General features: G+C 45.1%; 1 protein-coding gene and 1 long non-coding RNA gene across 2 annotated transcripts in view; one reads left to right on the forward strand and one right to left on the reverse strand.

Annotated features, from left to right (window-relative positions):
* Positions 1-5,207: 5,207 nt before the first annotated feature.
* On the reverse strand, positions 5,208-8,971 carry LOC309816606. The gene is made up of 5 exons (XR_014296046.1): positions 8,828-8,971; positions 8,364-8,473; positions 6,691-6,755; positions 6,285-6,365; positions 5,208-5,439 (listed from the first exon to the last, which is right to left on the reverse strand). It is a non-coding gene; the product is annotated as an uncharacterized lncRNA (long non-coding RNA).
* Positions 8,972-9,053: 82 nt separating this feature from the next.
* Positions 9,054-18,582, forward strand: part of ZNFX1 (zinc finger NFX1-type containing 1) — a 28,147-nt gene continuing 18,618 nt past the window's right edge. The window contains exons 1-3 of the mRNA XM_082644313.1: positions 9,054-9,590; positions 11,442-11,556; positions 15,934-17,742. Of these exons, the coding sequence (XP_082500439.1) occupies positions 11,496-11,556; positions 15,934-17,742 (1,870 nt within the window). The 5' untranslated portion in view covers positions 9,054-9,590; positions 11,442-11,495. The remainder of the gene's footprint in view (positions 9,591-11,441; positions 11,557-15,933; positions 17,743-18,582) is intronic.

Genomic DNA, 18,582 nt, shown 5'->3' on the forward strand with positions numbered 1-18,582 from the left:
GGTCGCACGATCAGCAGCCCATGATCCAGGCCCGGGGAACTCGCCCTTTCTCAGGCTCCCCTGCGACAGCCAACCCCCAAAGTGCTGGCTGCAGGATCTGAAAATATGGCCTAACTATGAAAACTCCCCTGCGGGCCATCTTCCTTCCTAGCCGGAGAGGGGCGGCATCTCGCGCAGGCTGGAGAAACGTGTGTCCACAGCGCCCCCTGCAGACACAGGCTGGAGCTGCAAGTTCTGGAAGGGATAAAATGGGATTGTAATGAACAAGGGTGGGGTATGGATTAATGAAATAATAACACAATATGGCACATGGTAAGCACTCAATGAGCACACTTCTTACATCTCCCCAGCACAGATTTTCTCCCATCTCAATGTGGCAGGAAGATTTGTTTATTCACTAGATATGAATTGTGTCCCTCTAATGTGCCAGGCCTGGGCTAAGTGCTTTACAGACCTGATTTTATTGAAGGCTTCAACTCTCTGAAGCAGGCATTGTTATGAACCCCATTTCACAGATGAGGAAACTGAGGCTGATAGAGATAAAGAATGTGCCCAAGATCCCTCAGGTAAGAGGACAAAGAAGTAGAATGAGTCTGAAGCATCAAATGTTTTGTGGGACTGAAGCTAGGGAGACAAGATGCAAAGAATTTGAGCATCTGAGGCCTATCATTGCCTTTGGGGTTCAGGGAAGCAGTGATAGCAAAGCCTAGAGACTCAAGGTGGGTGGGAACTCTCTAGGGAACTTCTCTGACCCGTAGCTGGTAGGCATTTGGGGCCACTTCTGACCTCAGAGGTGTCTCACCAACAAGGAAGTCAAAAGCATTGAACTGGACTTCCCTGGTGGCCCAGTGGTTGAGAATCTGCCTGCCAATGCAGGGGACACAGGTTCGATCCCTGGTCGGGGAAGATCCCACCTGCCACAGAGCAACTAAACCCATGTGCCACAACTGCTGAAGCCTGAGCGCCTAGAGCCGTGCTCCACAACAAGAGAAGCTACCGCAATGAGAAGCCCATGCACCGCAACGAAGAGTAGCCCCCTCTTGCCAAAACTAGAGAAAGCCCACGGGCAGCAACGAAGAGCCAACACAACCAAAACATAAATAAATAAAATAATTAATAAATAAATAAAAGCATTTGAACTTTTCAGAACCGGAAACTGGCTCCCTCCTGTATCAGTCAGACTGCATTTCAGTAAGAGGCTGCAATTAAGCCAAGGGTTACAAACTCAAGAGCCAGACTGACAGGGTTCGAGTCCTGGCTCTACTACTTACTGACTGTGTGACTTTAGACAAGTCATTTTATCTCTCAGAGACTGTCCCTTCAACTGTCAAATGAGATTAACAATACAATCTGCCTCATATGGTTGTTGGAAGAATAATGTTTTATTACATTTGAAGAACTGTAATTAACACACAGTAATGGCTCAATAAATGTTAGCCATTGTTAATATTATTACTACAGGGGCTGGTATATTAAAAGAGGGAAATACACCATTGTGGGGAACTAGAAAGCATATGACCTGCCTAAAAACACATACATACATACATATTAATACATATATGCAGGGGGCTTCCCTGGTGGCACAGTGGTTGAGAGTCCACCTGCCGATGCAGGGGACATGGGTTTGAGCCCCGGTCCGGGAAGATCCCACATGCCGCGGAGCGGCTGGGCCCGTGAGCCATGGCCACTGAGCCTGCGCGTCCGGAGCCTGTGCTCCGCAATGGGAGAGGCCACAACAGTGAGAGGCCCGCGTACCGCAAAAAAAACCCAAACAAACAGATATGCATAAAACGTTATTCAGCCACAGCTAATTATCAGGCAGGAAAATGGGTCTACTATAATCAGATCTTCCAATTTTCCATAAGAAGCCACAGTGACCTCCTTTCTATGCTCCAAACACAAAACCCAACAAGCAGGTTTTTGCCTCAAAGCCTTTGCACTGGAGCGTTCATTTCCCACTGATACTCACACCACTCACTCCCTGATCTCGTTCAGCTCTGTACTCAAATGTCCACCTTTACATTTCCATTTCTTTTCCGTTTCTATTCCTTTTCCTCACTTTAGTTTTCTCCATTGCACTTATTAAATAACATATTACACTATATTATTTTTTATTGTTTCTCTCTCCACTAGCAATGTCATGTCCCATGTAGGCAAGAATTTTTTTTTTTTCACTATTGTATCCTCAGCACCTAGAACAGAGCCTGACACAAGGTAGATACTCGATAAATATTTATGGAATGAATCATGTCAATGCATTTTCTTTAAGAAACATTTTGTGGACTCAATATGTCTTCAGGTTACCAGGTTGAGTGCTGGTTCAAGGACTCATTTAGTCAGGTTTGCCTCTTTGAGCATCTACTATGTGCAAGGAACAGCTTTAGAAACTGCAGGGGATACAAAGAACTGAAAACACTTCTTGTTCTGGTAAAAGGCAGTTAAGTTGGAGAGAGAAAAGGAGTCAAATAAGTCAGAGTTTGTGACCTGATTGTCTCATAAAGAGACTGAATTTCCTCATCTGTGCAATAAGAGTGAGAATCATGCTAGTTCTCACCTCACAAGGCTGTTGTGATGAGTAACAAAGTGTGCCAGTCAAGGGCTTCCCGGGCAGCACAGTGGTTAAGAATCCGCCTGCCAATGCAGGGGACATGGGTTCGAGCCCTGGTCTGGGAAGATCCCACATGCTGCAGAGCAACTAAGCCCATGCACCACAACTACTGAGCCCGCGTGCCACAACTGCTGAAGCCCGTGTGCCTAGAGCCTGTGCTCCACAAGAGAAGCCACTGCAGTGAGAAGCCCGCGCACTGCAAGTAGAGAAAGCCCACACGCAGCAACGAAAACGCAACGTAGCCAAAAAGAGAAAAAAAAGAATAAAATAAATTTTCAAAAAAGGTGTGCCAGTCAAGTACCTTAGCAGTCCTGCCACAAGGCAAGTCTCTGATTCACTTTTTTTTTTTTAAGTATTTATTTATTTTGCCGGATCTTAGTTGCGGCACACTGGATCTTTGTTGCAGCATGCAGGATCTTTAGTTGCGGGATCGCAGCATGCAGGCTTCTTCGTTGTGGTGTGCGGACTCTTAGCTGCGGCATACATGTGGGGTCTAGTTCCCTGACCAGGGATCAAACCCGGGCCCCCTGCATTGGGAGCACGGGAGTCTTACCCACTAGACCACCAGGGAAGTCCCAGATTCATTCTTTCATTTAATATTTATTGAATGGCCTACCACGTGCCAGGATCTGTGCCGCGTGCCATGGAGGGGCCACAAAGGAGGGACAGCTGCTATCTACACTATCTATCTATCTCTTGTGCTATCTACCATGGAGTCATGGTCTAATGTAGGGAGACAGATGACAAATATACATGCTACATAAACATACACATATAATGTATGTATACTGTATATGCATAGGCACTATTTATTAGGCAGTGAAAAATAATACAAAGAAAAATATAAGGAAATAGAAAGTGATGGGGAAGATTGTTTTAGATAGGTTCCCAGAGAAGGTGACATTTAAGTAAACCAAGGGAACCATGAAAGATCTGGCGGGGCTAGGCCTGGTCATTCATTCCAGGTTGGAGTGCACCTAAAGTGATGGAGGACAGTTAGAACTGTGTGACTGAAAGAGAAGGGGGGAGATGAGGTCAGAGGTTAATGGAGAGGAAGATGGTCCAGGCCATTGAGTCCAGCTTTTACTGTGTGAGGTGGGGAGACACAGGAGGGTTGAGCAGGACAGTACTGTGATCTCTGGTTTTCAAGGGCACTCTGGCTGCATATAGAGAATTAGATCTCAGGGAGCAAAGGTGGAAGTACAGACCAGTAATCAAAGCTTGGATGATGGTGGCTTGGATCCGGAAGATGGTAGCAATGGAGGTGGGAAAAGGGCTGAACGTCACGTGTATTTTAAAGGTAAACCGGGAATTCCCTGGGGGTCCAGTGGCTTCTGGGGTCTGGGTTCAATCCTTGGGTGGAGAACTAAGATCCCGCATGCTGCATAGCACAGCCAAAAAAAAAAAAAAAAAAAGATAACCCAACATGGGGAATGGAGCAAAATGTCAAGGATAACTATTTCTGGCCTGAGCACCTAGACTGACAGTGTTGTCGACACCTGGAATAGAAATGGTTGTGGGAGCTGCAGCCTTGGTGGGAGGGGGTCAGTTCAGGTTTAGACATGTTAAGTTGAATGCATGAAGGGAAGGAAAGAATGGAAATGTTGCATCCACACATAAACTTTGAAGGTCCTGTCAAGAAATCGCTGTTAGTGATGCTCAAGGTGTCAAGGTCATTATAGAGTGCTTTCGATTATGGTGTTCTGCATTATTTATTGCTGGGTAAATTACCACCAGAACTCGGTGACTTGAGGGAATTCCCTGGCGGTCCGGGGCCCCAGGTTCAATTCCTGGTCAGGGAAGTAAGGTCCCACAAGGTGTGCAGCAGGGCCAAAAACAAAAAAACTTAGTGACTAGAAACACACTTAACCTCATTTTCTGTAGTTCAGGAGCCCAGGCAGTTTAGGTGGGTCCCATTTCAGGGCCTCTCACAGGTATCATGGTGTCAGCAAGGTTTCTATTCACCAAATACCAGGGAAGGATCTGCCCCCAAACTCAGTGGTTGGCAGGACTCAGTTCCCTGCACCATATTGGCTGGAAGACAATCTCAATTCCTCACTAGCTTGTTTCACTAAAGTGAGCAAGCCAAGGAATAAGACAGGAAGGGAACTAGGCAAGAGGATGTCAACAAGTCTTTTATAACCCAATATCAGAAGTAATACCCCTCTTGGACTTCCCTGGTGCAGCAGTGGTTAAGACTCTGAGCTTCCACTGCAGGGGTATCAGGCCGTGGTGTGCGGCAAAAAGAAAAAAAAAAAATACCCCTCTAGCTAGTTTTCTGTTCACTGGATGCACTAGGTCCACATACTCAAGGGACCTGGAGTCAACATCAGGAATCAGATTAGAAAGCACAAAGTGAAAAAAACCCACAATGGAATCCTATCTTCCTAAGATTAGCCAGATCAAGTATCTGGGGACAGAGTAGGGAAGTTAAAGTGAAACCAGATTAGCCCTATGTCACTAGTCTGTTTGGAACTTTCCATGTTTAAACATTAAAATTTTAAGTTTAATATTAAAAGCTCTCTCTGCCCCTAGAGCTTTTTACCTCAAGCATCATTTGGTTCAAGGTCTCTATCTCCAATGACCAAATACAACAGTATTTTGATTCAAAGGATTTTATTTTCTTTCTCCAGATAGGAAGGGTACAAAGTTAGAAATTTTTACCTAAGTTTAATATAATACTTGATTCTTCAAAACAGCCAGAGGCTTTTCAGCTCTGGACACTCAGGTTACACAGCAACCTTATGAGACTGATTCATGCTTTCTCCGTAAAGAACAGGGTCATCTTTTCCCAAGAGACCTTGCATTCCAACTCCACAGTTGAGAAACTCCTTAAAAGAAAAAAGATATATCACCATCAGGACTTCATTCTGATGTAAACTGATATAAACAGCTAGGTGTTTGGGATGTGGGAGTATCTAGTCTTCAGGAACTAGGTGGATGTAGAGTCAAGTACCAGACCAAGGAGAGACTTCCAACCTCTTGAGTCTGGCACCTCACTGAAGTCTGTGTCAAAATGTTCATCATCAATCTATAGCCTTTCTTGGTACAGTAAATAGAGGTAAGGGAGACAAACCCAGGACCACACCAAAAGTTACGTTGATTCTAGAGGGACTTAACACAAATGAAGCTCATGCAAAAGTTACTTTAGGGACAAATGGGGGCATCTGAAATATAAAGTGGACAAGCAGACATTCGGGATACAAAGTGTTATTTGTTTAAAAAGAAAGGAGGCAGGAGATAGAGATCGCCTGTCTCCTTGGCTTGTTCACTGTGATGCAGCAAGCCACTGTGTTCCTTACCCACGGGGTAAGGAACTGAGGTTGGCCTCCAGCTAACAGTGTGAAGAATTCAACCTTTCAAAAAAAAAATTACAACCAATTTCAATCTCAACTCAAAAGATGGCTTGGAGCTCCTCATCCTGTATTATCTGCCAAGGCAGAATTAACTTTTCATTTAATTTCTCCCCCTTTCTTAGGGAAAGACCTGGTAGTACCAATAGGTCAACAGTCCTGCCAAGGACACAATTTTCCCCTCCTGTTTTACCCAACTTGGAACTGGGCACTCAGGTTACTCCCAAGTGGGCAAACCCAACACCTCTCTATCCTGAGCACATTTAGTAATCATTTTACTAAGGAGGGGTTAACCCCTAGGTAACAATTTGCAGAAACCTCACCTGTTACAGGACAGACTGAACCAAGCTGAGATCAGGCTGCAATCAACCTACTTACGCCCCGACGCACAAAGGGCTCCGGTCCTGTAGGAAGTTAACAGATGAAGCCAAGATAAATGGCTTGAGTGATGGAAGAGGGAAAAAAACCCATAGGACAAGCCCAATTCCCACTAAAAAAAACCCCACAGAAAGTAGTCTGTTGGTGATTAACCAGAAAACAGATAAACAGAAGTTATCTTTGTGGCCAATGCATCAGACAAAACTGGCTAATAGTTCAGTTAGATCAACAGGGTCGATCTGACGGGGAAAAAAGTTAAGTCATCAGCTGCAATGGCCATGAGTCACAGTTAAGTAGAAAGCAATGGGGATAACCTCTTTAAAAGAAAAGCAGTTAATGGACGTGACTTACCAATTCTCTCCCAATCCTGGATCCATCATGGTCCATTCAAAGTCTGCTTTCTGCCAACAGTGAACCTGAGATGAAAACAGAAACATGACCGCCAGTCAGCTAGATACCCAAAGGAGTGGGGGACAGAGGAGATGCTCAAGCTGGCATATCAGACAGAAACTGGCTTAGAGAAGTTAGATCAACATGGTCGATCTGTCGGGGAAAAAAGTTCAGTCATCACTTATGCCAACAGGAAGCTTTTGGCCTCTACGGAAAGAACCCTGGGGCCTTCCCTGGTGGTGCAGTAGTTAAGAATCCGCCTGCCAACGCAGGGGACATGGGTTCGAGCCCTGGTTCAGGAAGATCCCACATGCCGCGGAGCAACTAAGCCCATGTGCCACAACTACCGAGCCTGTGCTCTAGAGCCCACACGCCTAGAGCCTGAGCACCGCAACGAAGAGCAGCCCCCGCTAGCCCCAACTAGACAAAGCCCTTGCGCAGCAATGAACACCCAATGAAAGGAGGGAAGGAGGGAGGGAGGGAAGGAGGAAGAAAAAAAGAACCCTGAACTAGGAATAAGATTTGGTTCGTCTGTTTCTCTACCTTCGTCTTCATGCAGTTATTTCAGCACTTCTGTGTCCTGTTCTCGGCAGTAAGATAGTAGCTAAGACAAACACTTCTGCCTTCTGTGCTTACATTTGATAGAGGCCAGCGTGGCTGGCAAGAATTGTGGGGAAATGGCTGGCTTTTACTTAGGTGACTGCAGGGTTTTGACTATGTGTTAGGATGTTACACTTTAATGCAAGATGTCATCACTTAAAACGCGACTTAATACTCTGGGACAGCAAGGTTTAAGGAACACTTCGTCCAAGAAGTCCCACCCTTAAAGTGGCATTTCTGGACTCCGTTAAGTTAGGGAGTTGGGAATTAAAGCAAATAGGCCAACAGAAACACATTTGGCTTTCCTTAAAAATATCATCACAGGGCCTCCCTGGTGGCGCAGTGGTTGAGAGTCCGCCTGCCGATGTAGGGGATACGGGTTCGTGCCCCGGTCCGGGAGGATCCCATATGCCGTGGAGCGGCTGGGCCCGTGAGCCATGGCCGCTGAGCCTGCGCATCCGGAGCCTGTACTCCGCAACGGGAGAGGCCACAACAGTGAGAGGCCCGCATACCGCAAAAAAAAAAAAAAAAAAATCATCACACCTAAATAGGAAGGAAATCTAAAAAGAGGGGATATATGTATTCATGTAACTGATTCACTTTGCTGTACAGCAGAAACTAACACAACATTGTAAAGCAACTCTACACCAATAAAATTTTTTAAAAAAATGTCATCACATTATCCATCCACTTGGAAGCTTACGTATAAAAGAAAGCTGTTTATTAAGAAACAAGTGAAGGAATGGCATCTGAAAATGTGCCTTAAGGAGCATTACAAAGACATTTAAAAATTAACACCTATTCACTTTCAAGAGATAATTCACTTATTCCACTTTGTAATAAGTCTAATAGGTATGTTTCTGTGAATTATAATAAAACCAAGCACCCAGAACACCTCAAAGAAAACCTAGTAACTAAAATATGCTAATTGGCTGCCCTTAATCATCTTTTCTTTCCCTCCAAGCTCGCCTAGCAAACTAAGAGGTTGCTCAGAGCACGCGTTTCCTACAATAGGCCAAAAGACAAATGCTTACTCCAGAGGTCAGGAGATTGAAGGTTGTTCATGTCTACACGTGGTTTCCTTGAAGGCCCAGCAGGGACCCCTTTCTCCAAGGTCCATTCTGTACGCTGTGATCGCGCAAACCTGCGAACCAACAAAGAAAGGTCATCAAGCGCCATTTTCCCACAGTCGGAAGAGAACACGGCAGCGCCTTTTGAGGCCGGTGTCTCAGAACTAACTGGCCAAGTATTCAAAGACATCAGCATTGTCGATCTGATGGGGAAAAAAGTGAAGTCATCATTTACACCAGCCGAGGACTCCTCAGGCCCGAGCACAAGGCGCGGGCTTTTCCAGCTCTAACTGATCTCCCCAAAGGCGCTGAGGCCTATTTAGAATCAGAGCAGAGACAGCCACGAGGAGAGGGGGCCACCGGTAGGGGCGACCGCACAAAAAAGGGAAAAAGAGGCACAGAGATCTCGAAATGAGGTTTCCACTCACCACATACAGTAGTAAACCCTGGTTGCCGGGATGGGACGACACGGGAGGAGAAACAGAGGAGCTAAGCTGAAGAAGAGACAGCGTCGAAGACGCAAAAGAACAAGCAGCCCCAAAGCCACCCTTATATAACCAGAGGGGACTCACGCCTGCGCACTGGACCCGAGGCGCTTCCTTCCCCCCTCCCCGACCCGCGCCGCGCGAGGTCCTCTGGGAAATGTAGTCGTCGCGCCGCCTAGGCGGAGGAGGCCTAATGGTTGTCAAGGCCACAGTAGCCCCGCCCCTTCCCGGTACACACGAGGCCACCCGGGCTCGTCGGCCTCGCCGCCATGTCGCGCTTTACACGCACCAAGCTGTCCGCCTGGTCCCCGCTCCTTTGGGGACGGCTGAGGCCTGCAACGGCCTCGGGTGCCGTTAAGCCGCCCCCCGCATTCCCCTCCCCTCAGCGGCGCCGGCCCAAGCCCGCCTGCCCTGCCGCCGCCGCCGCGGGGAGCTGAGGCGACGCCCGCGGGCCTACCCGCCTCTGCCGGGCCTAAGGGCGGGGGCGCCGGCTGCGCCAGGGCCCGGCCCCCTCGCTCGCCGCCCCAGGCCCCCTCCTGCTCCCCTCCCTCCTCCTCCGGGCCGGCCCCTCGCCCCGCCCAGTGTCTGCGGGGAAAGGAAACCGAAAGTACGGTGCGCCGGGCGGGGCCGCTGACCTGCTTGGGCCCGAGTCCGAGCACCAGTCGGCGGCGGCGGCGGCGGCAGAGAGAGGACGCGCCGGAGCCCGGTGAGCGACCCCCGCCCCGCGCCCCGGTCACGCATCTGCTCCCGCCCGCCGCGACCCCCGGCGGCCGCCCCTCCACTGCCACTTTTGCCCCGACGCCCGCCTCAGCGCCCCCATCACCCGCTTCAGCACCCGTCACCGCCTCAGTACCCGTCACCTTCTCAGCGCCCCCATCACTCACCTGAGCCCCTGGCCCCTCTCCTCAGCGCCCCTCTTAGCCCCCTCAGCGCCTCCATCACCACCTCCGCCTCCAGCCTCATCACCTAGCTCTCCTCTGTCCCCCATCTCCACCCTCATTTTCTGCCACAGCTCCCCCTTCATCTTCCAGCGTCCTCACCTCCCATCATCACCTCATTCATCCCCATCCTCTACAGCCACGCTCCGCACCTAGACTCCCCACTCCTACTTCCAGGCCCTCATCACTTTAGCAAACAGCCCCCAGCTGAGCTCCGCCCCACCCTCTCCTTGAGGCCCCCAAACCTCTTCCACCGTCCCCCACCTCCCCAGCGGCTCCCCGCTTCAGCTTTGCCCTGGCACCTTCTTCACGGCCGCACACAGCCCTGGCTCTCCCTTGACCCTACAGTATCTCCGTCAGGACCTGCTGGGCGCCTGGGTGCCAGGGACTCCTCCATCCTTTCTTATACTCTCTCAGGACCCTGGAGACTTGCCCCTGAAACCCAGCTCTAACCTCTTTCATCCCATCCTGGTAATTAATATTCCTCTCTAATTGAACCACTACAGCAGCTTGACCGTCACTGATGTTCTGCATCCTGCCCTTTTAGGCCTTGATTCCCAAAGAAACCCGCTCTATCCTGCTTTTGTGGTAGCATTTCCTGTTCCTCTCTGCTCCTCCCTTTCCTTGCCTTTCTTTTTTCTTCTGTTTCTTTTATCCCAGAAAATTTGTGAGTTTCTATTCAACAAGAGGAAGAAGGAATTTTCCTCTGAGCATTTTTTTCTAATTAAACAAACAAAAAACCCTCTAAATGTTGAACCTGTGCCATGAGAGCTGGGTTTGATAAGATGAGGGATGAGATTCACCAAAAATATTCCCAGCAGGAAGGAAAGGGACTCCTTTCCTTCCTGCTGACTCCTTTCTCTGATGAGGGTAAAAGCTACTCCTCATGTAATGCCAGATCTATTCAGTTTCCAACTATGAATGTTTTAAAACGCAGTGAAAGGGACAGTCGAAAAAGTCCCTTTGCTGAGGACTCTAAGCCACTCTTTCCCTAGCCCCTTACATCCCGTAGATGCTAAGCCGCCTGGTTATTGAAACATGTAATTTCTTTCTCTTGATTCAGTAGAGCGGAGGGCTTAATCAGTTTGGCTGTGTTCCAAGGAGTAGTATAGGGATAACTGCTCACTAATTATTTATGTACTATAGAGTACTGTAAGCTGTAGAGTATTATATAGTGTAAATGCTGGATGGAATGGTAAATACATGGTTTGGGGGTTAATAAAAATGTACTTCTTTCTGTCCTGGCAACAATATTTGTTTGCTTTATAGGAGAGGAAAATGAAACCTAGCAACCAATTAAGTATCTTGGCTAAAGGCATAAACCAAACAGGAGTTTTGAATGGGAATTGATGACACTCCCTTAACCCCAAGAAAGTACAAGGATAAAGGGAAGGGGGAATTTGATCCTTTGAAATTTGATCCTAAATTGTGAATTTAGTGTTTTGTATTGAGCATTCGCAGAGTTGAACACTTGTGCACATGATTAAAATCTATGTGTGACTCTTAATTAACAAATCATTAAGATGTAGAGGTAGAAAGGATTAGCTTGATACGATTTGGGTTTTTTTCCTGCTGGATGCTGTATTTCAAAAGGCACTGATAACTGTCAACCTGTGCAGACTTCCAGACAACTGAAAGTAACGTGAACGTGGAAGAAATCAGGTGACTCAGACATGGAGGACCGAAGACCTTGTCCGGAGGCCCGGCCCAGGAATCCTCATATTAACCACAGAGGTGAGCGAGGGTTTCTACCTTCAGATGATCCCAGACTGATGATGGTTCCACTTACGATTTTTTGACTTTACAAGATGGTCCAAAAGCAATATGCATTCAGTAGAAACCATACTTCAAATTTTGAATTTTGAACTTTTCCTGGGTAAGATACTGTCTTGTGATGTTGGGCAGCGGCAGTGAGCCGCAGCTCCCGGTCAGCCACTCTGTCCCAAGGATAAACAACTAATACACTTACAACCATTCTGTACCCAGACAACCATCCTGTTCTTTTAGTACATTATTCAGTAAATTACATGAGATATTCAACACTTTGTTACAAAATAAGCTTTGTGTTAGATGAGTTTGCCCAACGGTAGGCTAATGTAAGTGTTCTGAGCACATGTTAAAGTAGGCTTGGCCATGATGTTTGATAGATTAGGTTTATTAAATGCTTTTTCTTTTTTTCTTTTTTTTTTTTTTTTGCGGTACGCGGGCCTCTCACTGTTGTGGCTCCGGACGCGCAGGCTCAGCGGCCATGGCTCATGGGCCCAGCCGCTCCGTGGCATGTGGGATCCTCCCGGACCGGGGCACGAACCCGTGTCCCCTGCATCGGCAGGCGGACTCTCAACCACTGCGCCACCAGGGAACCCATTAAATGCTTTTTCAGCTGAATGTTTTCAACCTACAGTGGGTTTACCGGGAAGTAACCCAGTTGTAAGTTGAAGAAAATCTATAATGGGAAGGAAATTGAGTTACTTATGAATGAGCAGGCCCACCAAAATAGATTGCACCTCTCAAGTAAAGAATGGTTTATTCCTGGGAATTCCCAGATGGCCCTGTGGTTAGGACTTGATGCTTTCGCTGCCATGGCCCAGGTTCAATCCCTGGTTGGGGAACTAAGGTCCTGCAAGCCGCACAGCATTGCCAAAAAAAAAAAAAAAAAAAGAATGGTTTATTCCCTAGCTACAACATGAATTACTCTGAGACTAGACGACCGTCCCCTTTCCTTAAGAGAGCTTCTAAATGGGTGCAGTTCACTTTAGCAAAGGTAGTGTTGAGGTGTCAGAAATGGAAATAACCGTTTTTTTGGTTTTTAAAATATTTATTTATTTGGCTGCGCCAGATCTTAGTGCAGCATGTTGGATCTCGTTCCCTGACCAGGATCGAACCTGGGCCCCCTGCATTGGGAGCACAGAGTCTTAGCCACTGGACCACCAGGGAAGTCCCTGGAAGTAACTGGTTTAGAGCAGCATTATCCAGTAGAAACATAATGTAAGCCAAAAACTTAATTTTTAATTTTCTAGTAGCATCATTAAAAACAAAAAGAAACAGGTGACATACATTTTAAAAACTTAATTTAATAAAATTTGGTATTTGTCTTATTTAAGCCAATATATCCAAATAATATCATTTTATTATAATTGAATATATTTTACTATTATAGTACTTTTCTTGGAGTTTTTTTTCTTTCCAGTTTTATTGAAATATAATTGACATACAGCACTGTGTAAGCTTAAGGTGTACAGCATAAATGATTTGACTTACATGTATCATGAAATGATTACTGAAATAAGTTTAGTGAACATCTGTCAACTCATATAGATACAAAATGAAAGAAATAGAAAAAATTTTTTCCTTGTGATGAGAATTGTTAGGATTTACTTTCTCAACAACTTTCCTATATAATATATAATGGTGTTAATTACATTCATCAGGTTGTACCTTATATCCCTAGTACTTATCTATCTTATAACTGGAAATTTGTACCTTTTGACTCCTTCATCCATTTCCCCCTCCCCCAACTCCTTGCCTCGGGAAACCACAAATCTGATCTCCTTTTCTATGACTTTGTTTTTGAAGTATAATTGACCTACAACATTATGTTAGTTCCTGTTACACAACATAATGATTCAGTATTTCTGTATATTTCAAAATAATCACAATAAGTGATTATTGTTACACAATCTGTTACCATACAAAGATAAAACATAATTATTGACTATATGCCCCACACTGTACAATTCGTACCCATGATGCATTTATTTTGCAACTGTAAGTTTGTACCTCTTAATTTGCCTCATCTATTTATCTTCTCCCCCTACCTCCCTCCCCTCTGGTAACCACCTATTTATTTTCTGTATCTATAACTCTGTTTCTGTTTTTTTTGTGTTTGTTCATTTCTTTGGTTTTTTAGATTCCACATATAAGTAAAATCATACAGTATTTGTCTTTCTCTGTCTTATTTAGCATAATGCCCTCTAGGTCCATCCATGTTGTTGCAGATGGTAAGATTTCATTCTTTTATGGATGAGTAGTATTCCGTTTTATATATATATGTATGTATATATGTATGTGTATATACGTGTGTGTGTGTGTTTGTGTACACCCCACATCTTCTTTATTCATTCCTCTGTTGATGGGCACTTAGGCTGCTTCTGTATCTTGGCTATTGTAAATAATGCCGCAGTGAACATAGGGGTGCACATACCTTTTCTAATTAGTGTTCATAGTACTTTAATAATTTTAATATTTGTATTGACTCCCACCAAATATTCAAATATTATCATTTTAAGATGTTATCAATATAAAAAAATTTAATGAGGTGTTTAACATTTTTTGCTGTTAAGTCTTTAAAATTCCATGTGTCATTTTACACATCTTAATTCAGACTAGTCATATTTAAGATGCTTAATAACTACACATAGCTAGTTGCCATGTATTTGATAGCACATGTCTAGAGTCCTTGGCACCAAAGCAAAGTTAGTTCTGAAAGTATCACTCTACTGTAGTGATTATTCTGTTTGCTCAGAACTTTCTAAAACGAAACTAAACTGAATGGATTCTTGCCTTTCCCTAAGTTTGCAACATGTCTTCTGAGTTTCAGTCATGGAACGAATGAGGAAGAACTGTCGAACTTTATTTTATGAGCTACGTGAATGTTGAAAGGATGAGAAATGATACAATTTTCCATTCTTCCAAAACACTGAGTCTTCTAATCAGATCAGATTATCAAAAGTAGGACTTTCTTATGATGTCTTGGGAGTTTGAAAAGTAAATATAAAAGTAACAATTATAAAAATTTAAAGTTCAGTATTACAATATTTATATTTTACCAAATTTTCCTTTATCTTGTCACATTAAAATTTTCTCTACAGTGTACAAAACAAGGAAACGTACATTAGTGGATTTAGGATCTGACGGCATGAAATGGTACAATCATCTTGAATATGGTGTGCATTTGAAACTTTCATAACATTTGTTATCATCCAATCATGGCGTACAGTCTTATTTTGTTTTTAAAATCTCCAAGTCATTCTGCTAAGTGGGGTCAGCTCTAGAATCAGTTTTAGAGAAAAGGAAATTGAAAGAAAAAGAGCTTGGGTATGTTGGCCAAGGTCACTTATGAAATGTGTGGCAGATCAAGGAAGACAAATTCAGCTTCAGCCATAGGATGATGTTAGCTTTCCTTTGTGTGCTGGGTATGTCTCCTCCCTCTCCCCACACCTCCCTGTGTGAGGCTTGGGAATAGATAAGTACTAGGTCGATGAACTCGTGCTGCAGAAAGGAGGAAAAGTTAATTTTCATTTTTCAGCCTCCTGAATCAAAGTTTGAGTTTTATTTCTCAGTTTTCTGAAATAGAACTTGAGTTTTATTTTTCAGTTTCCTTCACAATCTATTATTTGGCTCAAAAACATCTTGGTAAAGGAAGCCCTACCTTCCCCCTTTGCCATCTGATGCTGAGGAATGTTCAAAAAGCATTTCCCTTTATGGTTTTATCCCATTTGACATCTCTGTTGCCTATGACCTAATTGTTTAGAGGCAGAACCAATGGCCCTAGAAATCAATAGGGTATTCCCAATAAAAAATTATTAGTATTTCTGCTAGTAATTAACATTAATGAGAGCTTTTTATATGTCAGGTAGTATACTAAGCATTTTATAAACATTTAATCTTTACAGCAACCCAGATGGTGAAGCTTAGAGAAATTATGCAACTTAGCCAAGGTTATACAGTAAGGAAGTACCTAGACCAAGGTTTGAACCAGATCTGTTTAGCTGTGAAACTCATGCTCTCACTGTTTTTCGGTACTGGCAAGAGACTGAAAGCAATGAGATGACCTTTTTGAGCCTCTGAAATAATCCCAGCTTGTGAAGATTAAACGAGTAGTTATCCTCCATCATGTATTAGGCACTCAACAAATGTTTATTTTTTCTTTTGCGCCCTTTGAAAAAACAATATTTTCATAATATATACAACAAACATAAACTAGTTTATATTTATCACGACTTGGTTGGAAACCTTTTTTCTCTCCAAATAAAACCTAAGCTCCTTAGTTGTTCTGGAAAATGAAAGTATGTTCATATCATTGTGCTTACCCAAAATTCCCATTGTGTTTAGGGCCTATGGATGGAGAATTACCACCAAGAGCTAGAAATCAGGCCGATAATCCACCAGCCAGTGCTCTCAGAGGAGGAGCCAACCAGCCCGGAAGGCATCCTAGGGCCAACAACCATCCTGTTCCTCATTGGCAAAGAGAAGAGAGGTTTGGGGCTGTGGGCAGGAACCCACATCAGGGCAGGAGAAGCCAGGAGGGGCGTGCCAGTGATGAACCTAGAGGCCAAAGACATGGTCAGGAAAATGACACCAGGTGGAGAGGTGGCAACCAGGAGGGAAGGAACCGCAGACCACCACGATCTGATGAAAACTTTCAGCAGTGGCGGAGCCCCCACCAAAAGCCTGCAGAACAGCCACAGCAGGTGAAGAAACTGGGCTACAAGTTCCTAGAAAGTCTTCTGCAGAAAGATCCCTCTGAGGTGGTCATCACACTTGCCACAAGTTTAGGACTGAAGGAGCTCTTGTCTCATTCTTCTATGAAGTCCAACTTCCTTGAGCTCATCTGCCAAGTTCTTCGGAAGGCTTGCAGTTCCAAAATGGACCGCCACAGCATTCTCCATGTTCTGGGCATATTGAAGAATTCCAGATTCCTCAAAGCCTGCTTGCCGGTTTATGTGGTAGGGATGATCACTGAATCCAGCCCCCATGTTCGAAACCAGTATCCAGAACACATTAGCAACATCATCTCCCTCCTCCAGGACCTTGTAAGTGTCTTCCCTGCCAGCTCTGTGCAGGAAACTTCCATGCTCATTTCTCTCCTGCCAGCTTCTCTTAATGCTTTGAGAGCCTCTGGTGTTGACATAGGAGAAGAGACAGAGAAGAACCTGGAAAAGGTCCAGACCATCATCGAACATCTGCAGGAAAAGAGACGAGAGGGCACTTTAAGAGTGGACACCTACACTCTTGTGCAGCCTGAGGCAGAAGACCATGTTGAGAGCTACCGGACCATGCCCATTTACCCCACTTACAATGAAGTGCACTTGGATGAGAAGCCATTCCTTCGCCCCAACATCATTTCTGGAAAATACGACAGCACTGCTATCTATCTGGATACCCACTTCCGACTCCTGCGAGAGGATTTTGTCAGACCCCTGCGAGAGGGCATTTTGGAACTTCTCCAAAGCTTTGAAGACCAAGGCCTGAGGAAGAGAAAGTTTGATGACATCCGAATCTACTTTGATACCAGGATTATCACCCCCGTGTGTTCGTCAACAGGCATTGTCTACAAGGTGCAATTTGACACAAAACCACTGAAGTTCGTTCGCTGGCAGAACTCCAAGCGATTGCTCTATGGGTCCTTGGTGTGCATGTCCAAGGACAACTTTGAGACATTTCTTTTTGCCACTGTGTCTAATCGGGAGCAGGAAGATCTCTGCCGAGGAATTGTCCAGCTCTGTTTCAATGAGCAGAGCCAACAGCTGCTAGCAGATGTCCAGCCCTCTGACTCTTTCCTCATGGTGGAGACAACCGCATACTTTGAGGCCTATAGGCACGTCCTGGAAGGACTCCAGGAAGTCCAAGAGGAAGACATCCCCTTCCAGAGGAACATCGTGGAGTGTGACTCTTATGTGAAGGAGCCAAGGTACTTACTAATGGGGGGCAGATACGATTTCACTCCCTTAATAAAGAATCCCTCTGCCACTGGGGAATCTCTGAGGAATACTGAGGGCTTGAGACATACCAGAGTTAATGTCTTAGACCCCAGCCAGTGGCCCTCAAAAGAAACCCTGAAGCTGGATGACTCCCAGATGGAAGCCTTGCAGTTTGCTCTCACAAGAGAACTGGCTATTATTCAAGGACCTCCTGGAACAGGTAAGAGAAAATTTTTCAGAGCACATGACATTTGCCCTATGAGATAGGCAAGGGAGACTTGACTCTAGGTTTCTGGAATGTCTCAGTTTAAAACATTCCCCTGGAATGGGCATTGAACTTGTTTAAAAAGCAGCTCCTCGTAGTGATTTTCCAGTGAGGACCCATTGGTATGCGTAGTAAGACTGCTGAGGGGTCAGACTTAGGGAGATGCATTACTTCTGCTCCGTCGCAGGCTATATTAATTTGCTTGATCTTACATAAATTTAAGTTAAATAATATCAAGTATATAATAGCACTGGACACCAAATACTGCTGTATATGATTTGCATCTGTTAACTCATTGCAACTCTGTGAGGTAGAAACCATTCCATTTTATAGATGAAAAAAACTAAGGCAAAGAGAGGTTGAATAATATGTTGAAGCTCACACAGGTGACAAGTAACAGACCTAAGACTAGAACTCAGGCAGTCTAGAAGCCGGCTCCTGGCTTCTCTATCTACCACGCTGAACTTGCTTCTCTTGGAAATATACCTCCCTACATCCTCCTCCCCGTGTGCCACTCTCTAATCCTCCTCTGAGATGATAGCTACTATTAGCAGTTTGACATGTGTCTTTTGACATGTTTTTCAAAGTTAAAACTGATATATCTTTGTGTCTTTACGTGTATTTATAAGTTTACATAGCACACTTTTCCTACTTTTTTTTTTTTTTTTTTTTTTTTTTTTTTTTTTTTTTTGCGGTATGCGGGCCTCTCACTGTTGTGGCCTCCCCCGCTGCGGAGCACAGGCTCCGGAAGCGCAGGCCCAGCGGCCATGGCTCACGGGCCCCGCCGCTCCGCGG

The sequence above is a fragment of the Mesoplodon mirus genome (genome assembly GCF_964341445.2).
Source record: "Mesoplodon mirus genome assembly, chromosome: 15".
Taxonomy (NCBI): Eukaryota; Metazoa; Chordata; class Mammalia; order Artiodactyla; family Ziphiidae; genus Mesoplodon; species Mesoplodon mirus.